Source organism: Nyctibius grandis, chromosome 6 (genome assembly GCF_013368605.1).
Source record: "Nyctibius grandis isolate bNycGra1 chromosome 6, bNycGra1.pri, whole genome shotgun sequence".
Taxonomy (NCBI): domain Eukaryota; kingdom Metazoa; phylum Chordata; class Aves; order Nyctibiiformes; family Nyctibiidae; genus Nyctibius; species Nyctibius grandis.
This window is the reverse complement of record NC_090663.1, coordinates 72,300,969-72,328,270: the sequence shown is the minus strand read 5'-3', so window position 1 is coordinate 72,328,270 and position 27,302 is coordinate 72,300,969. Positions and strand designations below refer to the sequence as shown.

General features: G+C 36.5%; 1 protein-coding gene across 1 annotated transcript in view; it reads left to right on the top strand.

Moving 5' to 3' along the window:
* Positions 1 to 27,302, top strand: part of HHIP (hedgehog interacting protein) — a 74,408-nt gene that overhangs the window by 29,947 nt on the left and 17,159 nt on the right. Inside the window, exons 5-7 of the mRNA XM_068403873.1 lie at positions 24,096 to 24,247; positions 24,685 to 24,858; positions 26,259 to 26,402. Of these exons, the coding sequence (XP_068259974.1) occupies positions 24,096 to 24,247; positions 24,685 to 24,858; positions 26,259 to 26,402 (470 nt within the window). The remainder of the gene's footprint in view (positions 1 to 24,095; positions 24,248 to 24,684; positions 24,859 to 26,258; positions 26,403 to 27,302) is intronic.

The window sequence follows — 27,302 nt, the reverse complement described above, 5'->3', positions numbered from 1 at the left end:
AAGAATTTATTTTTTTTTTATATCAAACCACATAAGAAAAGTACTTACTTCAACTTGAAGTATCCGTATCATTTTTTGGAAGTGTGATCAGTTTTCATGAGGAACCACATTAGAAGGAAGTTAGCTCCTCTCACTTCAAGCTTTTCCTTAAAGAAAACACATACCTTTCTGTTACAAATTGAATGCTTAATTGTGACTAATGAATGTAAAATAGTATCATACACCTCACAGGAGCCTAGTTGAAGATATGACTAAGCACTATTGACTCTCCTTATCAAGTATCAGACAATGGTTAGGTATGTTAATGCATGCACTAAGCCTTGAACACTTTAAAGATCTAGTCAAATAAAAAGAATTTCAGATTGGAAGAAAGGCAATACAAAATGTTGGTAGCTTCCCTTGCTGCTGTCTTCCTCCCCCATAATTGCCTTACAGGATATGACACAACGCTATTATCAGGACAGTACTGCTACAGTGACTTTTTGAGGGAAAGAGCAAGAAGTCAGTGGTCTCATCTAACAAGCATGTGTGTGCATGTGTAAGTCAATCATTAAGATCAAATAAAACTTAACAAGCCACCCATGAGATTACTCAAATTTGCCCCTACAGTTACTTACAGATCACAGCCCTGCCAAATACAGTGAAGTTCCAAATGTCTTGTCAAATGTTTGAAGCAACAGACAAATCCAAAAGTAGAGACCATTAGGGAACTGCCTCTGCCAGGTTGTACCCCCTCTGCTAGGCTGCCCCTCACTGGGACAAATCAAAACTATTTCACAGCCAGTATCCATGTTTCTCCAAAGGTCTATGGGGCTGGGAAGGCCACAGACAAAATTGGATCAAACCCTTTATTTACAAATGCTTGGGGAAAAAAAAAAATGTGTAATCAATTACTTAACTGAAAAGTAATTGCAGTTCTTGAAGCAGAAGCATTCAAAACTGTGTTTTTGCTGTAGTTTAATGAGTCAGTATTTTGCAACTTGCAACATTTTGCACTTCTTGTAGAGACGCATTCTCCTTACAGATTATATGGACCTTTTAGTAATTTCACTTTTGAAATAGTATGTTAAATATGTATGTGGCACAAATAAAAAAACAAAAGGAACATAGTTCAATACAATTCATATAATCCTCTATTTTATATAAAATTTATACACATTTTATCAATGTGTATAGATTTTATTATATTTGACTATCTGTATAAATATTTCAACTTCCATGAGTAAGTACTCTAAGGAAAAAACAGTGGCAAATGACTAAGGGTAATGAACTTAATTAGTTACTTACTAACGAGTAACTTCTGAAATCACTTTATATGAATGGTCAAAAAAAGCCCCAAACAAAATGCATGAAAGAAACTATTACTCTACTCTCAATCTGAGCACTACTAAAATTATCTTTTAATAAGGCCTGAGAATTCCTACCTTTGTTCAACAAAACAAAAATGTACCTTGAGCAACTGGTGAACAATTTAGAAGGTGAAATGAAGCATAATTAACTAGAATCCTTAGTACTGAATTTGATTTCTTTGCTTTTTTTAAGTGCTGTAATTCATCAAAATACCAGTTACAGATGTTTTCATAGAAAATGAAAAGAATATCTTATTCATGTGTTTGATGTACTATGTATGCAGTGAAGGAGAGGGTTTTGGAAAAAAACAGCTTCAAAAATGAAGCACCGGATTTCAAAATAGACTCTGCAATGTGCCAATTTGGTTAGCAAATGTATATTATCACTTAGCAGTAACCAGTGATAAAACAGAAAATGCAAAGGGTATTGCTTGTATTACAGTATCACTCTGGAGTATTTAGAGAAGCTCCTGAGTCTGGACTGCATAAAACTTACACTTCCATTATATTTCCTTGTTTTTGGTGTTAATTGTTCTGCCCATTTGCAAAAACGTAGAATAGTGTGTTCTTAATGCTGTCCTCAACTACACAGTTCTTTATGTGATCAAAACCAAGTGGAATTAGGCCTGAGTCCATGATAACTCTGTGTTTCAGTTCTAGCTGTTTGAAACTTTATCGTCTTAACTTTGAGACTGAACATACACTGTGTTGTTCTAATTGCACTGGCTTTTTGAAAAGAACTTTGTACTGGATTCAGCCAAGTTAAAGGGTTTCCAAGATCATGGTCTTGGCTCAGGATAAATGGAGCCAATGAGCTAAACAAATTCCTGCTTTCTTGGTTCTTATACTACGAGAAAAATAGAAAGAGCAGAATACTTTTACTGCTTTATACAAGTGAAACAATCCTGGAAGCTGCAAAAATATAAGCTAACTGTGTTTATGTCAGCAAGACACACTATTTCAGAAATTATTTTTAGCTTTCTTTTGAAATGTGAACCACAAATTATAACATTAATGAAGCAAACATTTCTCAGTTGGCAAATTTAAGAAAAAGTTAGATTTGAGAGTAATCACTTTGGGATTTAAAATAATAAAGAAATTTAGTCTAGTACAGACAAATATTAGTGTTCTTATAACATGTAGTAGTAATAGCTGTCTTGCAGTGTGCTGAATGAGGATACACACGTCTATATTTGTTTCAACTTCTGTTACTGAGAATGCTTTTCTAATGAGCTACATTTTAAAATTGGGATTGAAGTAAATGAGTAATGGAAAAAAAAAAGAAAAGGGACTTCTAATCAGGAAAACAGTGTACATTCTTTCAAAGTCATGTTTATAAGTTCAGAGAAGCAGTGGATCTAGTTCAAAGACAAACCATATTTCAATCTGCTTTTCAAAACTACCATATAGTTCACTGGTAAAGTTTCTTTTCAGCTGAATCTTAGCCTAACGACAACTGATTACTTGAGATACATTACTGTACATCATAATGTGCTCTCACTTGTAAGGTGTCATAACTTCTATTTATTACAGTCACAAAATCATTACTTTATTGGGTTTCAGGTGGTTTGTTTTTATAATGTAAGGAACCAAATGCTGTTTCAATGGGCTTAAGCTCTCAAGCCATGGGAGAACCAGTAATTTGCATGTGCTGATTTTAATAACCATAGGATATTTAACCTGCAAGAATTCATGCTGCACAAACATGAATTTCAACACGTGCAGAGTTAGATGTGTAACTGACCTCCCGAACATACAGTTTGATTCATGCAGAGAAGGAATATCTGAATTTAGAAAATTCCATGTGGTTTCACTGACAATTAAGCCCTTTAGACTTTAGGCACTCTCAAAAGTGCATTGAATAAACAAGCATTTCCTGGTGACTTTTTCACGTATATCACAGGCATGTATTTTTAAGCCCTCTCAGTATAGTACAGGAATAATGTGTAAACACCAAAGACAATAATTTGTTACAAGAATTCTGGAATACTGAAAGGGCGAATCTAGTCTTGATGCAGGTCTTGAGTGAAATATATGAGTTGATTCAGGAAGTTAACGTGGTTGAGCCACTAAATAAAAGTGACCATAATATAATTAAGTTCAACATCCTCCCATGGGATCCTACCATGAGGTAATAATATTACAGTACTTTTCAGAAAAGGAAGATTTTTATATTGAGGAAGTTAGAAATAGCCTGAAGGGGAAAGTTAGGAAATTAAAATCCATAGAAGCAGCATGGAAGTTCTTTAAAAGTACCTTATTAGACTCAGAGAAAGTATGTATATACTGGAAGAATTCGGAATCAAGAAGGTGAGAAATATAGCAAGGTACGAGGGAATGTTCAGGCCCCCCAAAAATAATGATCGTATAATAAAATGGAAATCCAACTCAAGTGACACTAATAGAGCAGAATATAAATTCAGAACACCACAGTAAGGGTTATATCCTGCCATTGTTTCATGGGCAAAGTAAGTAGGAGTTTCCCATAAACATTTATGGTAAAAGAACATTGAGGTTTGAAAGGAAATTTAAAGAACAAATAGGGAAAAATACAGAGAAATTTTTAATACATTGTGATAAAAGAACTTCCTCAAGCTAGGTGATGGTCTTTGGCAGAGGCTGGTTAGCTAGACCAATAGAGTATAAAAGCAAAAGATACAGCTGGATTTCTTTGCATAAGAGAGACTGGGAAAGACACACCCTATAGTTGGTGTTTAACATTTTCTGTTTCTCCACCTTTAGGCTGAGAAAAAAAAAAAAAGAGGGAGAACAGAAATGATGGAAAGCACCAGCATAAACTGCCCTAAAAATAAGTTCTCTAAAGGAACTGAAAATTAGAGTAGTTGAGATAATGAACTTGTAGTATTTATTTTTACAAAATTTACCTATTATCTGTGAGGCTGGCTATAAAAGGGCTCTGAAGGTCAGCTTGCAAATTACAGAGAAGTGAGAACGTAGAAAATTTTTCTAATCCTAGGTGAGAAAAATTAAGAGAATTGTAAAATTAGGTCAAAAAAGCACCTTGTGTATGTGTTAATTTGCTGCCACAAACAGAATTCTGTCAAAGAATTAGTAAGACAATCAAGAAAAAATAGTTTACATTTCTAGAAGTTTTTATACAGTGTCTCTGAAGAAAGTAGTATGAGAGATTGCTAGTCATAAAATAAAAAAAAACCTGTTGTGGTTCAGACTGCGCTTGGGGAAGAACTGCTCTATACCAGTGCCTCTGGACATACCTCCAGTATACTGCTAAATTAGGAGGTGAAAACCAAATAGAACTAAATAACCAATACCTTGAAAATAATTTAAAAATGTGCAATCTAGTATTGCTTCTAGTAAATCATCTGTTACTTTGAAGAGTTCATAACTAAGTGGCAGAATTTGCTGGTGATACAAGATTAGAGTACATTGGTAGGACATCTAGAGAAATTTCCGAAATTTAGGTAATGAAGTAGCACATTAAATTCAATATAACATACCTCAGGAAGAATCTTTAAACACACAAAGAGCTCTCACCTTATTCTATTCTGTCCTGAAGAATATTTAAGAAGCATCAGTGACAACTCGGAGTAGCTATCCAACTGTAAAAAAGCCAGTATTAAGCAGTATCTAAAAGAGGGTTTGAAGTACTTTGGTGAATGAACACTGTCACTATATAACCCAGCAGCATCCTCGGGAGTTCAGCAAGACACAACTGGAGTAAATGTTGAAAAGGGTTTTTATTTGGTGGCATCTAAAAAATATATTTAATTTGGGAAAAAATGAGATCTAGCAGAAATAGGTGAAATTCTACATTTCAGAGAAGGAAATACTGCCTTTTCATTCTCTTTTTTCTTTGATGAAAGAGTTTGACAAATTGAATTGTCACACATAAAAGGAATGACATTTGAGCAACATAATCACTTGTCTGTTACATGCTGCTGCTTTGATAGTTTTGATTCAACACCAATTAATGAAGGATTCGCCTGTAGCTTTCCTGCTACTATAATTTATTATCCAATTGTTTACAAAAATTACAGCGGCCATGTAGCTTTCCTGATAGGGAATCCATCATATGTCAATAAAGCTGGGGGCAGGTAGCTCCTAGCTCTGCTGCTGTTGTAGGCTATACAACTGTCACCTTTAATCTTTGCTTCAGATTCATTGTCCAGAAACATCCTAGTGTTAATTTTGTTTCTTTCTTTTCTGTGTGGAGCAGAACGAAGACATCTCAGAATTATCTTTTATGTGAAACTCTAAATATGCTGCAAAGCTAGGTGACTTGGGAGCTCATTTAGGCTATCAGACTCACATGTAAAGTCTGCTTTATATCAGGGTTGGATGTAAGCATTTCCAAGGCTATCAACAGTGACTAAGGGTTGTCAAGATGCACTTCTGGGGACAGTTATAAAATTGTAAAATATTGGACACAAGATACAACAAGACAGATGAAATTTGGCGAAGCAGCTCCAAAGGCACATATAAATTCAACGGTACTTGCTCATAAAGAGACCTATGTGTAATTAAATATTGTTTGGTAAAAGAGACTCATTGCTCTATACAGATGATCAGGGAAGTTATTCAGGATATGTAAGTTAGAGATTGTGGTCCCTGCCATGAATCAAGTGCAGAATTCCTCTTCCAATTTTAAGGAAACTGTTGTTTTGGAAACTTTCTCAGGTCAAGACTAGAAATTCTAGCAAAAACAGAAAAAGAAAATGAGAGAAAGTCCATAACAACATAACCAGTAACTTGATAGGTTAGACCTTTACATGGGATGTGTGAACTGATTTTTTTACTGATTAGGATTTTCCAACAATAACTGCCACAGAAATGTTTTGCCAAAAATCCTAGATTAGCATTAGTGATGTATTTCTCTGTATTTGTTGCCACACTTCACTGCCCCACTTGCTGAACAAGCTCCCAAAGCCTTCTCTTCTCCAGGCTGAACAAGCCCCACTCTCTTGGCCTCTCCACACAGGGCAAGTGCTCCAGTCCCCAACCACCCTTCACTGAACTCACTCTGGTGTATCGATATCATTTGGGTACTGAGGGGCCTATATCTGCTTCTGGATGCAGCCTCATGAGTGCAGAGTAAAAAGAGGATGATCATTTGCTCTGCTGGCTGTGCTCCTGTTAATACAGCCCAGGATGCTGTTGGTCTTGTGTGCTGCCAGGGCACACTGCTGGCTCATGTTCAGTTTGCTGTCTACCGAGACCCCAAAGCCCCTTTCAGCAGGGCTGTCCCCGGCCAGGCGGTCCTCTGCCTGTATTGTTGCAAACGTAATAGGATTTGAAAAAGAAAAAGTCTGCAGTAATCTATATCTGTAGTTCCAATTCATTCCTTCTGACTGTGGCTATCCAGCCAGAAGTAGTTCTTCCCCAACTCAGTGAAGATAAAGTTTTCTCATTAAAACCTTAATCTAGAGATAGCCTCCCCTGAGATATCTTTCTCATCCTTTGGTCCCTCTTCCCGCCATAAAACCCATCCAGTTGCTTTAACCACTGTAAGGTACAGAGCTTCATATCAGGCTGGCTCCTCTCTCTCAAGATTTTTTTAAATTTCTCAAAAGACAATATTCAAATGAGATTTGCAAGTGTATAGACATGCACAACACTTCAGAAATAACAGATGCTGTCACTCTGTTGACTTAATGGCTGCGAACCGTACATTTGCAGAGAAGGGTGTGAGAGAAGCCTCACCACTAACAGCATGTCCACTGAGGAGCATCTTTTAAGGGGTTGATTTTCAGAACTCTTAATCATTGCTGTAACCAGACACTTAGACTTGAATATTTATTATATACATAAGGCATTAAATACTTATCGTGATTTATAGCTTGGGTTAGGATGTTATTTTTAAATAAGCCATATAAAGTACCTTCAATCCTGTCCATTCAGACACTCATGAGGCAGACTTCAAAATCATGAAATTGGCTTAAAAGCCATGTGCTTAAAAAATCCATTTGGAGTGGAAATTCACTGCCTCGTTACTTTTTAGCCTGATTTGTGTTCTCAAACTTCTTCCTGCGATCATGTAGCCTAAGGTTTCAAATTTAAAAGCTGAAAACCCACTGCAATGTTTTATTCTACTAATTTCAGCTTTCAATACACCTCTTATACTTTGCAAGGCTTGTAATATAATTGCAAGCATTGGCTACACAACATACTAAGATGAGTACACACATCTATGTAGCTGAAAATTCCACAACATCATGAAATACTAGTTGTAATTAACAAGACAGTGGATTGCTGAGGTTCTGTGGCATGCCTTCAAATGTTTTGAGTCCACATTCCTTCCATACAGTCAGCTCCAATGAAGTCCGTAAGTCCTTCGTGCAGTGAGACTGTGGGAAGAGCCCATATGAGCAGAGAATAGGGGAACCTGCTGGTTTTCTGGAGAATATCTTTTGTTTTAATCTTCATCTGAGAAAGGGCAATTTTCATATTTCACTTATCACATTTCATGTGTCCCTGGGAGATTTTCCTCTATCAGTTCCAAGAACAATTGCAAGGAAACATTTGTGAGTTTATGAATTTGTAGAGGAAGTGAATTTACCACTTCTTAAATATGTTTAAGCAGTTATAGTTGTATTCTTCAGATATAACAAATTGTATATGGTCTGTCACTTTTTTCAGTAGTTATCGTTCTTTTTCTCCTAAGGGAATCTGGTTTTCATAGCTCAGTGAGGCTCTGCTAATTATTACATACCTCATACTTCTAAAGAAGAAATTATATTTATGTTAGCTATTTTTCTTTCAGGAAATGTTCCATTGAGTACTTAAGTATAGCTTGTAAATGGGTGAATTCCTTATTCCTTTTTTTGGGAGGGCAGGTAATAGAAAATTTTGGCATTTATCAAGAAACAATGATTCAGTGTATCACAACATTCTCATAAGTCCAGTCATTTTTTCCACTTTGAATTTAGCTGAATGTGACAGTTACTCAATGTCCATTGAAATACAGAAGTCACCATGTGTAAATAATAACACCATTTTAAACAGATGCCCAAGTTTTACAACAACAACAAAATCAGGAATAATGAATAATATTTCCTTAAATTTCAATTTTATATTAAGTAATGCAGTGTATTATCTGAAAAAGTTATTAGGGGGTCTTAGGATTAAATTGGTCCAAATCATTTGTGTACTGCATATCTTTCAAAGATGACTAGAAATGAAAGATATGATTCCATTTGATAATTTCATTGAAAATCAACTCAATTGGTACACATTTGTCTAGATCAAAAGTATGTTAAGGACAAAGATGCTGATGAGCCAGTCATGCTGTGGAGCAGAACATCACAGATGGTTTGGGGAAGGCAATGGGGTTCATATCTCACCACCATCTCTCCTCCTCCTTTGCTCCTTTCTGCGTGTGGAGAGATGGCTCAGACATCATTGGCCTGCATCTGGGAAAGGACACAGTGGGCAAGAGACAGAAAAAGCAAGACTGTGTATTCCACAAGTGGCACAAGACTTGTTTCATGTGAAATACAACTTTCTCATCTTCTACATATGTTATTAGCATATACTATTGCATGGAATTGCGATAATATTGTGGTACTGACATATCTCCTGTCACTAATAGAGAGCAATAATGGAACGAAGTTACCATTTTAAAAATTGTAGAAAACTTTAGGGTGAAAGGAAGATGAAAGGCAGTAGCTGGCCATTCTGTAACTATAAATTATCACCTAATAGACAGTATTCTAATTAATGTAAATATAAGACTAAGATTTTCAAATGCGTGTTAGTGCTTGCGGTGAACCTCAGACTAGTTTTGAGGAAACACTGATCGCTCTTTCTGTGATTCCTATACACTTTCTAGCTGGTTTAAGTTAGGCCTTAAAAAACAAGGAATGACTTTTAGAAATAGTCCTTTAATGCTAAACATCTCAAAGCAGAAGCAACAAGAAATGAATCCATGGCTATTCTGAAACATTTTTTAAAGTCTGAGTGATTCTAAGAAGCCTTTGCAGGTCAGACTATAATAAATGGGCATATATCACAAGGAAGGGAATTTTGTTTCCTGAGTAAAACAATTACAATGATGCTTATTTCTTTTTAAAGAGAGCATCACTGAAAAGCATGGCTCCTTTTTTTCATGTGAGCGCTCAGACTCAGGACTGAAACTTTGGTTCTTACAGATGATCACATTTTTTACAAATTCCTACTGCTGTACTCCTATCATTCCTAGTCTGTTTGGGTTTGTTTTGTTTCAAACAAGTTACAAAGATGGTGTAACTTCAGAGAGATTTTCTTAATGGAATCCATTGCACCCAGAAGGTGTTCTCTCTAACAAATGGGAAACATCACTAAATTTAACCCAAAGTCTGAGCAATGGAAAGCTACATAGATGATGTCAGACATTACAAATATTATTTGTACTTGCTAGTTTACTTCAAGGGAAATTATGAGAATGACATCATAATGATGACTGACTAATTTTTATTAGTGTTTTCTCTCTGAAACTCTAGACTTACAGTTATAAAGAAAAACAGCTTTTAAAATGCCGTACCTGTTATTCTTTTCTAACACTTTGTGATGTTCTTATTTGTAAAAGATATTAATATTTAAAAATACCATAGACAGTATCAGCTCTTACTCTAGTCATTTCACATGTCAAATATTTTTTGTCCAAAAGAAAAAAAAAGTATTATTTAATGCTCATAAAAGATAGGAAATGATCACATCTTTTAAATTAATTGCTGTTTGGGTTGGCCTATAAATCTATAAACTCTGCTGGAACAGTTGTAGCCAAATTTCTTTACAACAGTTTCTTACTATGGAAATGAATTATGCTGATGAAGGGGTGATGACCAGCTTAGGAATAGCGATATGTTTCTTCAGTCAGCAAAGGCAAATCACAGGGTGCCACAACTTTACAAATATCCAAAATCCGCAGAATCAGTATAACTCTATTTTACAGCAAAAACCGCAGTAATCCAGGGTCATACAAGTACTTTGTGCAAAGGTCTATTGGGTAATTTTGCTGAGGACCTCTTACCGAGAAGTACTGTATCAGCTCCAGCTCTGAAGGGCCGCTCAGGCATTTTATGTTCTCTTCAGAGCTAGAGATAACAATAGCCAAGGAGACCAATAGAACAGTGTCTCCCACAGCAAGGCCAGAAACATTTTTCAAGCCCAAACAAAGGGCACCCCTACAGTAGTACTGGGAGAGTCATCAAGGGACTAGGTATGATGATTCAAGTCAGTAGAGACTCTGCAGCTAAAACCTGGTGGGTGACACAGCAACCCAAAGGCTGTCTCTTGTGAAGAATTCCTCTCCCTATTTTTAGGAACTTACCACCACCAGGCTGCATTCTTAGGTCCTTTACTGAGGACAAGATTAGGCCACAATACCAGGTAGAGACAAATCTCCATGACCATATGTCTTCCTTTAGCCTGCACCCAGGGCTAAACAATAACCAGTTGTTCTATCACCCAATCTCCCCTCCCCAGCTGAGAAAGGGAATTGGGAAAAGGAGGGAGACTCGTGGGTTGAAATTTAGACAGATTTAATAAAATAAGAAAACCAATATCGATAGTAGTACTAACACAAAAGACACAAAATTATACTTACCCCACATAGTAGTGGTGAAACTCTGCAGGGATGACAGCCATTGAAGAAGGAAAGAGAAGACCAGAGCAAAAATGCCCAGCCATCCCCAGCAAGCTTTCCAATTTATAGTGAATGTGACATTAATATTACAGAATACACCTGTGGGCCAGCCTGGGGCAGCTGCCCTGGCTTTCACTGCTAATGGCCTTGATCACCACATCATGGCTGGCCACAAACTGAAACAAAATGTAACAGAAAATAGATTCTATAAATTTTATCCCCACAAAATGAGGACACCATATTAGTATCTTTCTCCAAATGCTACCATCCCATTCAGCACTGTGTTTATATTTGACCTCAAAGGCAATGGAATTATCAAAGCATTTATGGTTGAGCATGTTCATAGGTGTTTCATGTAGTAGGACTTTCATTTATCTATGAAGACTAGTTTTCATGAGAAATGGATATTTATGGTGTCAAAGTGCTTACACACATTAGAGTACTTAAATACTGTGCCCTAATGGAGCCTTTGTATTCATGCATTGTTTTAATATGCAAAATTCAGGGATGAATTTAGCATCAATAATCACTGCCAGACCTGCGTATATGGCTCCCACTCCTGGTGTAAAATGATGCATTTGCAGTCTCAAGTCCCACGTAAATATACGTAAGTATATAGGTTAAGTGTGCAAAGGCAAGGTTGAAAATATGACTCCTATGGCTGAGTTCAAACCCTACTGGGAAAGCAGCTCTAGTGATTTGAGAAGTTATCCCATCTCAGTCGTCTTTGTCATTGTCTTGCCTCAGCTAAGGCTGAGTAACTGTATAACTGCTCCCACTTCATTTCAGTGCAAAGCAAATAAAGTTTAGCAAATAACTAAGGGGTGGTACCTTCATATAGTGCTACAAATTTTTACTTCCAGAGAATCCAACAACATCTTGGGTAAATGATATGTATTTGAGTTCAAAGCTATTCTAAAACAAGAGGTCTAGACAGTACCAATGGCATTATTCATCTCAACACTGAAAGAACATTAGTTCTGAGACTGATTTGCAGAGCTCTTCCGAAGAGAGTTACACCACCATCTATTGGGCCTATGTGACAAAGAATGCTCCCCTAATCAACCCCATTTGCAAATGATTTTCAGGATAAAAATGAACAAATCATCTGTAATAGACAATAAACAGCTAATCATTACATCACACATACCTTATCAATTAATACAGATACATTTATTAAACCTTTTATATATGACATATTAGAGCATTCTATTTTATCAAGGTTTCAAAGGGATTAGACTTTAATTTGTTATTTTAGTATACTATACCTTTAAATTGTTGACATATAAGTTGTATAAATAGAAACACTATAAATCTCTTAAAAAATGTACCATAAATTTTTTATGTATGACCTTTAAGTAACAGCAGTCTGTTGCATAACTCTGCAGGGGAAGTCACATGGTGGAAACCTCATATTTCCTTAAATTTATGGTTGTTTCTTGGTGGTCTGAAAGACTTTTTTTTTTTTAAGTTCCCTTTCAAAGTCGTAATCTTAGTAAATTGTTTAATGTTTGGTCTAATGCAGGTCAATGTAAGTTCTTATTTAGATTTATAATAGGAAATATATAACGTCAGATACCAATGAAGCCTGGCTAATAAAGTCAAGGGTAGCAGTGTTATGTTTCATTATAATGATGTGAAGATAATGCCTTTAGCTGCATAACCACCACATTAGCTACAGACCATAAAAAAATCTTTATGAAATCTCAGGGTCAGATTCATTAAGAGAAAAGTCTCCATTTTTTTCCAGTAATTTTTTTCCCCCTCCATCAGAAGCATTTTTGATTGATAAACTCCCCCATCACCATTGTATCAGATCTCATTTACTGACACCAAAAGTCATGTAAACTCTGAAGTGGAGAGAATCAGCTGCCTCATGGTATCCTGTTTTGCACTAGAAAAAAACATCAGTGAAGTTTGGGCCTAAATACTTGCTGAATTAGGGCCGTATGAAACAAAATTTTATATTAAGGTAATTATCATTGACATTATTTAGAGGAAAGTCTCCTCTTTCCTACTCCGAAGAAGTTTGGTTTATACTCAGAACAGTGTTATCAGCATCAACAGAAAAGGTCTGCTTCAAGTTAAAACATGTAAGTGAATACAAGTTGCATGAACAAGAAGAAATTATTAGTGGTTTTCCACCTCCACCAAAATCCTCAGGATCCAAAACAGGAATTTACAACACTTGGCAGAATAAAAATTAAACCTCACTCAGAAATGTCAATATTTAAAATACGTAGTACAACCATAATTTAATGAGTTCTTTAAAAAACACAGGCACATACACGAAGTGCACATTTTTCAAAACCCTTTTTCCCCAACATTGGAATTGAACGTTGTAGTCATAACAATATTAACTTGTTCTATACTATAAAATAAATTATTTTAGGTAGTTCGAACACCATTTATTTAAGCCTTAAGATATGCAAATCAAGCATCTGTGCACTGTTTATATCCACTCATGTTCAGCTTTTGGGACTACAAAAATGAATTAAATTTGATGAGAATTTAAACTACAGGGACAAGGAAATCTGTGTTCACCTAAATGCTGGATGCATATGTGTGTTTATATGTGTATGTAGTGAGTATATGCAGAACACAGAAGCATAAACAGCTTGGGAAATTCAAGCCTTGCACAGTCATAAATTCTCACCTGAAAGGCAGATGTGCACGTTCCACAGTAGATGCAAATGAAAGCAATGCTTTGTGTACAGCCTAGCAAAGGATAAACTAATATAACACAATTCTATAATGAAGCTGAAAGACGTACTAATAATTCATTTTCAAAGAACAACGAATGGATTTACCATCAAGTCATATATTCATAGTCTGTTAGCTAGCAAGCACCGGACTCAACCCTGATGATCTGCTCAAACTTGCAGTTGCAAAGGACTCCATAATGGGCTGCTGTTCATACCTCTACCCTGCTTGCTTCTTCAGATAGCCCGTGTCTACCTGAATGTAAGCCATCAATCAAAGATATGCGATGGTGTGCCATGAGTCTATTAATAACATTAGATTCAATAGACTTTGATCAACCTGTCCAAAGACCTCAGGTGCCATACATGTTCAACACGTACTAAAAAAGAATGGAAACAAAAGAATCAAAATGGCCACTTTAATTTTCCATCTTTTCTTGCATTATGCTTTCTGGGTAAGCACTAAAACAATTAATACATGTTAAATAAATGTCTCCAGCAGTGTTTAGCAGTGATAAGAATAATTGTGTATGTCAAAAATCTGCTGAAAAACAACTGAAAGCTAAGGTACGATAACAGACAGTTTACTACCATTGTATGAGCATTGCTCAGTTAAGGAACAGGTAATTTGTACAATGAGTGTCTTTGAACCTGGAAGAGGGTTAATCCAGGATCTTGACAGACATGAAAGACTAGCAAACCTTTTATCTTCTCAATAATTTTCTTTAAAAAGAGCATCTAGAGCCTGATCTTAGAGAAAGGACAATAGTACTAAAGGCTAGTCTGGAGAAGTCAAATGTGCACCAAAAAGAGCCTGGAACTTTTTCCTGTCCATGCAAGGCATTCATTAGCCTCACAAATAACAGAAAAATCAGCACTGCTGGGGCTTTCACAAGTAGATGAGGGTGTCAAGGGAGAGGCAAAAATCCATCCCGCAGGCAGCGAGTCTCAGGAACCTCAGAATGCTGGCAATGGCTTCATTAGAAACCAGAGAGCCTTCCTATGCCAAGAACAGACACTAAAATCTCAGACAGTTAATGCAAGAACAGGATAGAGAGGAGTGAGAATATTCTGAGATTTTGAAAACATACTCTTACCAAGTGTGGACCGAAACGTTCTCAGGAAGGGCCAAATGAAATATTCCATTTCAGTGTTGACATTCTTTTAACTAAAACTAATTTCTAAACTGAAAACAACTCCCTGAAATAATCCAAATTCCCAATTTTACCAATATTAGAACTGCAGGTTTCAACAATTTCAAAACTATTTCACTATTTTCCGCAAAATACAACATGTGTCACAAGCAAATCTCCCTTTCTATATGGGAACGCAGTGGCTTAGACAAATCAGTATTTTCAAATACTGTCTTTACTCAGAAAGCTCCTGGCCATTTATACTGAACACATTTTTCATAGTAATTTTCTGGTTGTCTTAGGACAAATGAATTCTGAAGTTCTAAGTCTGCACCAGCTATTGACGCACAAAAACATATTCCTCTAATTATTCCATATGCATGCAATGCCTCACCCTGTTTCTTTTTTATAACTGTGCATGCTTAACGCATTCCTTCTTTGCAATGTCCAAAACTATCTTTGCATTCTCAACAAGAAACATATTTCTCATTCACACATCTTGGGCCAAACCCAGATGGTATTAGTTTCCTACAAGGGTATTTCCTGTATGTCTGAATTGTCAACACGGCTGTGGATTGCCATCATTCTCCTCTTATATACAGATTCTAGTCATGAAGAGCAAACCGTATATCCTCCACCACCCTGGTTTTTCCACTTGGCACATTTCATAAAAATATTCATGTCTCTCTTCAAATTATTAATATTTTTTTCACTATTTTAGTTGAGAGGTAAAGACGAGACCAAGCACAAAAATGCTTGATTATTTGAGCTTCCTCTGGTGTTCACAAAATGTCTGTGGAAAAATCTATATTTCTCTGGATTTTACTCACTCCTTGCTTTCAGGTAGCTGGCAAATTTCATATATTTTTTAAGACTTACTGAAAGAACTCAAATTATTTGATTACTCGAGTCAATATTTGAAATCCAAGCTGTTTCTTAACTGCAGCAGTGCAGATAAGTTGCACACTAGCCTTTCTGCCCTCGGGCTGCACAGCTCCTGAGGCACCATGGGGCTGAAGGGATTGGCAAAGTACCAGTGAGAAAAACGCTTGGGCAGTATCAGAGAATTCAAACACTTTTTTCTTCCCAGCTTCCATTCAGCGCTTTTTCAGAAATGTGAGGGTGCTGGTGCTTAAATATATTTCTGACCCAGGTACAAAACATGACGCACATGCACAGGTTTTGTTGAAAAAAATGCAATAATAGCATTTTCTTTTTTTTCTAGCTACCTTTGTATCAGGACTCCAACAAGTGCAGCCATTATATTTCAAACAGTTTGATTCTGGATAACAAATACACTTCCAATGCTCATGCTTACATGTGGAAGCTCAAAACTCAGTAGCAGATGCTGGACCTCTAAATTGATTCTCTGTTTGCATTTGTGCCAGTAAGACAAGACTGTTTACTGTTTGGAACAATTGAATGGACAAAGAACATAGGTATAAACAATTTTAAAATTGGAGTAAACAGACATAACATAGTTGTCTAGCCTTCATCCAGTAGATCTGTTGTATGTCTACTGGTAAAATGTTGAAGAACACTTATATAGCTTCTAAGAACACTAATTCTGATTTTGCCTACGACGTTTAGCATAATCATCTACTGAGAAAACCAGCAAGATATGCAACCAGCATTTGCTTTGAAGACAGGATGCATCATTATCAAAACTATGCTGAACGCTGATGCTAAATATAGGCTGAAATATGCCTCTCCATGCACCCAGATTTCAGAGTCCGAAAGTTCTTTGGATATTAGGGAACAGGATAGCATTTGCTTTATCTCTAGAATTTGCACACACATTCTTTAGCAACTGCAAAATGGTGATGTGTTCCCATCTTTCGGTGCCTGCAGGCAAGCCTCACACTCTACATGGTGGCTCTGCCTTCCGGAGTCAATCCCAGACAAGATGATAGGTGGAATATAAGCATCAATTACAGTTAACCTTTCACATGCTTCCTGTCTCTGTCCTGAGTTTTTATGTCACCTGAACTTCTGCCCTTCAAATTGTCTCCTACTCCTCAACCAAAAACCATTCAGATAATAAGATTTTCCAGTTTCTTAAAATAAGACGAAAAGGCAATTTGAAATATCCTGCAGAAAACACTTTACAACCTTTGCTAAGTACCTTCAGAGCCTTAATGACTAAAGCTAGAAATCTGCTAAAGAAATAACCTTCAGTGAGGAGGAGTACCTTTGTATTTTACGGTGAAGATTAGTATCATTTTGATAAGCCACTGAACTCACTCTTCTCTTAAAACAGTGACAGAGCCAGGCTCATAATGCCCACAGTTTAATCTACGTTGTGTTGCAAACATGAATGATTACCATAGTGATGCTTGGGGAAAAAAACACAAACAGTGTGGACTGAATGAAGCACCTCTAGTCCTGTATTAACCTCTGGCAAAAGGCATCCTGTTTAAGGTGTGCTTTGGGTGTTTTGGGGTTTTTTTTCCAAGATGCAGATTGCTAGCAACTTACTTTTAGCACTTGGTGAACAGTTTTACTATCCATTAGCACACAGACAACTGTAAAGACACGGGGACCAATCTAAGTGGAAATCTGTAGCTTTTTTCCTTCAAGCTGGGTGTGGTTTGCTGCTCTCTCCCCCCACCCCACAATATTTAAATACAGCTCATGTGAATCTAACATTCCCCTTACAACCAGAAAAAGCAAGTATCTGCTTTAATAGACAACAGTTCACTACTGAGAGCCAAAGGAGAAAGGCAGAATTGTGGGTAAGACAGAGCAATGTCATCAGGGCATCCTTCCATTTGCATCTCTCTTTTTTGAAACTAGTTATTTTTTAATGCCTACAATTAGACAGATCAACATTTCTGGTTTTAATTTAATGCAGAGAGTATGATAATTACTGTTATTCTGTTCTGAATTATATCCCTAAATTTCCATATAAAGTGGTCACGGTAAAACAGCATGAATTTGTTTTCAATTATCGGAGTATAGAATTTGTTGTAGGTTGGTTCATTTTACATAAGCACTGTCAAATTTGCTATGTGTCACCATACATCCTCTTTTTTTTCCCTTTCTCAGCACAAAAAAAAAAAGTCTTACAGCTCATTTTAAAGTGCTGTAGACTTTTTTGTGGGCATTTATGAAAAGACTTAATTTAGCAGCCCAGGGAGATCTTTGTACCATAGTAAGATTTTTATTTTTCCATAGCATATTTTTATCTTTAGCAATGACAAAAGCAGCAATGATTGGCTGAAATGTCATGCCATATAAAAGCAACTTATATATTAAATTATAATACTTAAACTGTTTTGACACATCTCCGCCATTCGATCTGTATTTTAACCAAAAAGAAAAATTTTATGAAACATGCTGCTGAAAAATAAAGATAAGTTTTATACATATAGTCAAGGAATGAGAGCGTGAGAAAACCAGAGCAGCTGTCTGAGAGGACCACGGTAAAATTAGAGCATTGGTAGAACAGTAAATCACTAATAAGATTAATCTGTATTGATGGTGTGTTTACAGAAAAATAATGTTAGATAGCATTAAAATAGGGTCTAAGTTAAAAAAAAAATCATTCTTGATTGGAAGAGGTAAAGTCACAGTTTTGGTGAATGAAAAAGGGAGTATTAGTCTCTTGTCATCATGTCATGTATTTGTGAATGTTAATGTAATGTAGTCTGTTCTCTTTGGGATATCATCTGAGCCAATTTTATTGGACTGCCCACTGAAAGAGAGTTGTAAAATTTGCCTTTATCACAGAAGTGGCATGGAAAGGTGGGTAAAGCTTAAAAGCAACAGAAAGAAGGCGAAAAAATACAAAGGTCATCAAGTCTATTCTCCCTATTAATGAAGGATTTTCATGGTCAGTAAATGTCTTCGCACTTAGTGCATTCTCCTTCACTTGAAGGAAGCTTTCTCGCTTTCCTAGAAGGCTAATTCTACAACACAATAGACCTCAAACCAATGTGGCTGAAAAGCTGTCAGGAGAAGACAGTCTGTAGTGGAAGAATGCTGAAGAGACAAAGTATAGGAGAGCAGATATGCCAAATAAATAAATAAAGACAGACAGACCAGAAAGTGGAGGCGTGCCAGAAAAAGGAGCATGCTTATTTTTTACCTTCCCTTAGTGGCCTCCGCTGGTGAACCACTCACTGAATTGCTGGTGGAATGTAAAGCTTCCTTGAAAATAAATCCAGCTGAGGACAGAGGTGGAATCACCACCTGTGTTCCCAGAGGATGAATGCTGCTTACAGCTCAAGAGGCCTCTGTGGTGCAGGAAAGTGTGTAATTCACACCTTCTTGAGCCAGCTTTACTGAATGCAATAATCATCTGGTCTTTATTTGAATGTCCCTCTTCCGGGACTGATTTCCACTGTCTCCTGTTATTCCAATTCTCCTAAAGTAGTGCAGTACATAAAGTTTCTCAGTCCAGATGCAGACCTCACATGGGCTCTTGGCCTCCTTGCAAGCACACTCACAGTCGTATGTCACTCTGCCCAAAACCTCTCAATTATTGGCTAGCTCTTGGCAGTCTCAAAGCTTTTAGCTGCTTCGAACCAATAGTTGGGAGAGTTGTCAAAGCAGGATTCCTGTCTTACTAGAGGAGTGTGAAGGGGGCAAGCTGTGAGTTTGTGTTGGGTTGGTATCTGCATTTATTAGTTTCATATACTTTCTTTAGGATGGAAAGAAAGAATTGTATTATCAGGGGACAAGGATTGTCATTTGGATTAAACTAAAGACTTGCCCAGTAGATCAGCAAAATCTGCAGTTGAGGAATTAAAAAATAAGTACAGAAGACTAGGACTAGAAGTGAAAGGTCCTGCATTTAGTGACTGGTATCTTCAAAGGACTATGAAGGTAAGGAAAAGAAAAAAATGATCGAGGCCATGTCAAAATTTTGTCTTTGCTGCAATAGAAGTAAGAAGAAAAAAAGAATTAGGTTTTAAGTTCCAGTGCTATCTTTAGATCTCAAAACATTTGCATTTATTACTCTTCAAGTTATGGCCACTCCAGAGTTCTTTTGCTGGAAAACTATGCTGCATAGTAAATGTGTGTGTGTAATTCCTGTGAGTAGGTACTCTGACTTTTCCCCAAGTGCAGAGATGCCCCATTCAAAATCCACACAGAACTGGTCTTACGAATCACCTTCTTACTACCTTTTGATAGGTCTGACTTTTGGACCCACTGGGCACTAAAGGCTTGGGACGTCTCTACTTTATTGTGAGTTCAGTTGTCTGTAAAAAAATGAGTATTTAAATATCACTGCAAACATCAGAGCAGACAACTTTGTGATGGGTGCACTTTGGCCATCAATGATTTTCAGCCAAATCCTGCCCTGCACCTAACTGAACAAAAAACACCTCTAACTTCAGTAAGATTTGTGCTTAAATTCCAAGTAAGACTATGGCCCTCTAAGTATTTTTCCTGTATAAATTTAATTGTAAAGCATTGCTGTATCTAAAGTTATTTTTAAGTGAAGTATTAAAATAGTGTATTTGTTAAAATCGGTAAAAAATATTGAAAATGCTTAAAAAAATCCTTAGATAATTGCAAAGCTCTTCATAAACGAGAAAAAAAGATGAAGCTTTGCAGCACAACAGCAAAAAGGAAATGCTTTGGAGATAGGGTCTAGTATGCATACTATACTGAGCCATGACGTCAGTGTAATTATTTTTCCCTAAGGTAAATGTCTTATGTTACAAATTCTTCCCTTGCCAGAGGCCTCAGGCCCCACAGATGTTCAGATAGCAAAGCACTTGAGTTCTCCACACCCAAGAGCTCTATAGGAGCTCTATTCCTATACCATACCTACAGCCCAATCAGGTTCCGGTTTTCTCATGCTGTATTTGTTGTCCCCTTTCACCTGTCAGAGGCACTTCCCCCCCTGTGTTTCTCAAAACAGTTGATGCAGCTTTGAAAGGCAAGGTGTGCCCTCGCAGCAGACCTTTTGCTGGTTTCTACTTCTGCTGTAGTCAAGTTTCTATCCTGTGCTGGGGCCAAATTTCCAAAACATGTCGATTAAGCAAACACTTCCTGCTGAGAAAAATAACCTGACGTTGATCTTCAGCCCTACAGTGAGATCCGGTAAAGGAAGGTGCAAATAAGCAGAGATTCTTTTGGGATCTCCTAATTAGAAATCCCTTTGTGAAGAGTTCATATGGTACTGCCTGATAAGAGATTTTAGATGTTCCATGAACCCTTCCCCCATGTTTTTTACAGATAAAACCCCTTAAGATCAAACACGTGGTAATGCATATTAGTTATGGTATTTATTACAGAGGAAATAAACTAAATTAGGGGTGATCACACTACCTCAACAAGTTACCCAGGATTTGCTCCAGAATAATAGATGAAAACAAATGATATAAAGACGTTATATTAAGTCACAAATGACCACTGAATATACATATTTTAAGCACAGCCCCTTTTAAAAAAGGTTGCTACTCATTTCCAACATGAGAGTGGGATTGTCCACATGAAAAAGCTGTTAAGGATAAATACCACTGAGTGAATTGTGAAATCAATTTTAAAGAAAAACCTGGAATCTGCTACCTATATTGTTTACTATTAAGCCACACAGAGCAATGGAAAAAAATGGTCATGTCTGGTTTTGCTTACTAAAATTAATTACTATTAAGGTTATGTAATTAAGGGTCATGCTGGTTTCACAGTAGACATCAAAAATCCATTGATAAAAAATAAAAGTGAGGACTATTCTATAGGGAAAATCTGAAATTTTGAAATTTGGTACATAATTATTCAGTTTGACAGTACCAAAATGACTGCTCGTAAGGGATTTTGCTGGGTATCTCTCAATTTACCCCACAACATGAGAGACATAACACTACAGAAAACTGTATACTTTCTGGCACCATAGAGATCATTTCAAAAGCTATGGAAGTCGCGGCAGTGATTTAATTGGAAACAACAGGTTTGCCAGTTAGTGATACAGCTGAAAGTACACATGAACAATTGTTTTCCAAAACCAGAAAAAATAAGTATGGAAAAACTCAGCTGGATTTCTAGTTGACCATAAGCCAACTAATGGCTTGATGCTGCACTGATTTTAGTATCGTAGAGGCATATTTCCAAAGTTTTTATTAAATGCAAGAGTAAATAGACTTTTTAGAACATAGTGTGTCTGGCTCACTTTGGAAAACAGAAAGCAGCGCGACTTTTCAGGAAGCAATAGATACCTTCTGCAAACAAAGTAATATATTGCAGTCTAATAGAATCATGCAAGACAGCAATTAGCAGAAATACTGGCCTGATCCTATGAATACAACTTGCCATACTTACTACCTTGCAGGTCCTGTGTTTCATTCATTTGTCAAATTCTTGCTTCATGTGTACTTCTTTAAAAGCTCTTAATTTAATTTTCACCTGTTTATGCTTTCAACAACTTCACTTTCACACTGAGACTGCTCCCATGACATCAAGTGCTAAATAAAATCTTCAGCTTAGTAACAGAAAGATCTTTTCTTACTAATACTTTCAATAACTCACCTTGAATGGCAGGCCTAGTGTGACTCATTGACATTCCTGGGCCCTTAAATGAGTTGAACTCATCTCTCAGGAGAAAAAAATAGGACTGTCTTTGTCTGGGTACAACAGATAGAATCATCCATCAGGAATCTTTGAAATATGCCTTACTGTTCCCAAAGCAACTGATTTGCCTCCGTTTGCTTCAGACTTTATCAGAGCAACTTGGTCAAAACTCTTAGAAACTCATACAATAATATCTACAATCAGTTCAGACTCAGCTGCAGAATTATTTTTGGCTCGTCAAGGAGAAAGAGCTAGATTACCAGTCCCTTCATCCATGATGACTGCAACTGATCTGGCAGCTCTAACTAGACTTTCGAAACTAACCTCTCTGATAACCCCCTGAAACTAATTTTTTCTAGCAAACAAACTAGCAAATTTTGGCTGCCTCTGAATTAGCAGGATCCAGATTTCATTGTACACATCTCTTTGTATGGAAGTCTCTTGACCTATTTACATCTCCACTTCTGACTCAGGTTTCTCTTTGGTGGTTGTGATTAAAAAGGAAGTATGGCAATCATGTTGAATTAAAATAAATTAAAGCTGTGCAGTTTCCCAATTAGGCCTTTTGTGGGATGTCTTTCAACAGGAAGACATGCCCATCCATCACTCTGAATTGCAAATACATTTTAAAAGCTTCATTCTCTCTTATAATTTAAAATTTCATAATTAGTTATCATGGGTGTGGTTAGAGTTGCAAAACGTTGTCTCCTTCTGGGTGCAGAGCTGGAGCACTTGAATCTACAACAGAGTCACTAGTTTTGAAAGGCTGGCAAACCCTGAGTTAAACTCCAAAACTACTATCAGCTTGTGAATAAGCACATATTTGAATTGAATTTGAATTGTTAATTATGTATTCTTTATTTCTATGCCTCAGCTTCTCTCCCCTGTATTACCTCCAGAGCAACAAATAAATCTAAGTTTTATTCTTCATTTATACAAATGCAGTTTTAGGCATAGTAACATTACATACATTTTTAGAAGCCAAAGAGAAAATTGCCTTCTATTTAAGTACACAGGGTATTTGCATTGTCACAGTACATTACATGGATTTGATGTTTAACGTATAACTGTACTAATCTCTGTGGCAAACATAATAACAAAAGAAGGTTGTTCGGAGATTTTTCTATTTTTATTTTAAAAAATAACAAAAATCTTTCCATTGAAGGACCGCATGTAAAACTATGGTTTCTCTGCACAGAGACCAAGGCTGCTTATTACCTACAGTATACTAGCTATGATGAACAGACCACCATAGTTGTGACAACTGATGTTGCTGCCTCCAGGGTAAAACAAAGGTTTACATATTACACAAGCAATTTAACTGTTTTCTAAACATATTGCCAAGACAGTGGGAGTTGGCAGCCAGCACTGTGTTTTAGGTTTTGGATACTTGGATTAGAAGTGACTGCTGATTATAGACCTTTTCATTTGTTTTCTACGAATTACAAGCAACCTAGTAACCCAGCAAAGAATCCTTCACAGCACTTAAACTTGCCTTCATGGCTTCCCAAAGATTACATACACAAATCACTCCACAAAAGTGGCGTAAGAGACTTGTGCATAGATAACTACATAAGACAATTGTCTTGTTCTAACTAACTCTTAAAGAGTTCCCCAAAGTGAAATGTTTTATAATCCTTTTTGTGCAGTAGTCAGGAAAGAAATAAAAGAGTTTGGGCAAAGATTATCCACAAGAAAGAAACTTTTTTTTTTTTGGGTTCCAGCTGAAACACAATAAAGAACATAATTAACTTCACAATTCTTTGTGTTTTTCATTTGACTGCAGGGAGGAGATGAAAGAGGACTGTTAAGCCTTGCATTCCATCCCAATTACAAGAAAAATGGAAAGCTGTATGTGTCTTATACCACCAACCAAGAACGGTGGGCTATTGGACCTCATGACCACATCCTTAGGGTCGTAGAATACACAGTATCCAGGTATCAGTAGAAGTCTAAAATACACTAATTCTATATTTGTCAGCAACCTTTTCATTTTAGTCCTTCCCATTTCTAAAATGAACTATTAGATTTACAATGTGTATACTTGGGCACTTGCAGAAAAATTATTGCTGATTTTATTTCAAACAGTAGTTTTGGAATGCCAGTAAGTACACTGGTTTATTCTTTTTAAGACTTTTTTTAGTTAGCCTGTCATTTTTAAATTATAGTTGTTTCCTACTTATTGTGTATAGGCAGCAAAATATTTTTGTGAATGCTGGAAAATTGAAATTTCTCAGAAATAATTGTTTGACATTTTTCCATCAAGTTACAATATCCACATTTTAAAGTATAATTTGAATGACTCAAGTTTATTTTTAGAAAGAAGAACAGTGATAGTGAACTGTGAAAACTGTGTTCATATCTTTATATTGCAGGAAAAATCCACACCAAGTTGATATGAGAACAGCAAGAGTGTTCTTAGAAGTAGCAGAACTACATCGAAAACACCTAGGAGGACAGCTTCTGTTTGGCCCTGATGGTTTCCTGTACATTTTTCTTGGAGATGGCATGATCACTCTAGATGATATGGAGGAGATGGATGGTTTAAGGTACAAAAACTACCAATGCCTAGGCTGCTGTTATTGTCTTCCGGTTTTGCACAGTATTGGGGGTCAGAATCAAAAGTGATGAGCAGTTGTCAGGACCAATCTTACTCCCCCTTCCTTTACTACTGAAAATCCCACTATTTTCAGTGCCTGGGTTTAGCAAACGGCTGATTTTCAGAACAGTCTTACTGCTTAAACACATCTTCTTGTAGTTGTGTGCTATCAAACCATTTAAACATTGTAGCCCTCACCAGTAGATGCAATTTTATTTAAGCTCAGGTTAGACTTTTTTCCAAAGTACTTCTCTATGAACAAGACAACTTTATTGAGCAAACATTCTAAAAAAGGGTCTACAAACACATACCGGAGTCAATAACAACACTGTATCACTTAGGAAAATGTCTAGAGAACATATGAAGCAATCCTACTTTGGTTCTAGCTGTACAATTTTCTCAATCTGCTTTTTCCCTCTGTTGCATTATGCTCTGTAGAGTTGCATCATTTGCCTTAATTTAGAGAAAGTGTGGTACTGAGCCTTTACAGACCTAAAAGGAGTTGCTATGCTCAGCAGCCTCTTTGGCTCAGCAGAATAGCAGGTGCTCCTGCCCTTTTCAGTGAGGATATATTTAAAACCAAAACCAGAGACCAATTCTAACACTTTATTTTAAATTAATGTAAAACAAGGGGAGACTGAAACAGATTCATGATCAAGAAAGACAGAAAGGAATCAATTTAAATATCACATCTATTCATGTTTGTAAAAAGAGTTTTGATGCTCTTCTACTCTTTCTACATCCTTGTCCTTCTCCCTTCCTCCATCACAGTCATGAATGTAAGGCAAAACATTTTACTCTGTCCTGTTTCATGTAAGAAGTAACTTCTGATTCTTTACCAAAAATACCAGTATCTCCATTCAACCAATACAGTTACTTTTTTTTTTTTTAATTAACGTATAAATTAATCTTTGGATTGTACTGTGACTAAAAATCATTGAATTCAAGAGTAGAATTCAAAGTGTTAGCAAAAAGCATTATGTAACTACATAGTGATTATAGCTATAGTTACTCCAGAGGAGATACAGTATAAAAGAATTAATAGGCTTATGTTTGAAGCCATAAAACAATGTTGATGTATGGAAAGTTGCCCTTATTATCAAGTTGCTTCCCAACAGCATGGTCAGAGGCGTTCTAGTGTGCACATAATAAGGCAACATATTGACCAAACGGCATCTATGATAGGTTCTGCTACTATTCTTTTGACTTGCGTGTACCATAAAACCAGTCTAGATGTGATTATTCAGTAAAGTGGGTGGTTTATTTTGCTGGTTCACTGTAGTATTATGGATTAAATCTACCAGTAAAATACTTTTTTTAAAAAACTATTTTATCCTCCAACTTTCTCAGTGATTTTACAGGTTCTGTATTGCGCCTCGACGTAAATACTGACCTGTGCAATGTCCCTTATTCCATACCACGGAGCAACCCACATTTTAATAGCACAAATCAACCACCTGAGATTTTTGCACATGGACTCCACAATCCAGGCCGGTAAGTAAGTTACAATTAAACTGAATTACTCTGGAGCAGATACTGTTTTCAACCAGCAATCTTTTATACAGTCGAGTAACATAATTTTAATAATAAAGGCGCTCATGAACTTTTTAAAACTTCTGCTCCTCCACCTCCACATGTCAAAGTTAGAAACAAATATACATTGGCAAAGAGGAAGGAGAAGAGAATGCACAACTTTTATAAGTCAAGACTGAAATGACAGAAACAAAGTATAGGATTTTTGGTTTTAATGAATGATAATATTATTACCTTTATGAAAGAAGAGAACTTAAAGCAGAGAGTTGGTAAAGTACAGCTGAGATGGGAATCTGAGAAATTAGAGCAGTAGAATGCTGATTGAGGAAAAAAGGCACATGGAAAACAAATGAGAACATCTGGTGATATCTAAACAATAACAAGGAGGAGAACAACGCTTTAACTAAACAACACATAATTCAGCAAATTAGGTGGGTGGTAGTACTGAAGTGACATTTAAAGTCATGGTTTGAAAAAATTCAGAAAGTCAAGTTGTTCAGATAAGGAGTTGATTCTTGGACTTTTCAACAGTCCAAAATTCCTACACCATATAAGCCAACTCATTTAGCTTGGTTAAAGCACTATTCATTCCAGGTGCCATTGAGCAGAGTACATTTTATCACTACGAAAAAATAGTTCTACTTCACATCACATAAAAAATGGTGCAGGGATGTGAAAGGTATATTATCTCTTGTATACAAATCTGACGGACTTCTCAGATATTTTGGCTCAGAAATAGGTCCCTCCATCGAGTAGGCACCACAAAGAAACAATAATCCTTCAAAATGTGATGCTTCATACTACTGATAGAGAATTATACATTATGAGCTCATCTGTCTTGTGTATTTTCTTATATTTTTT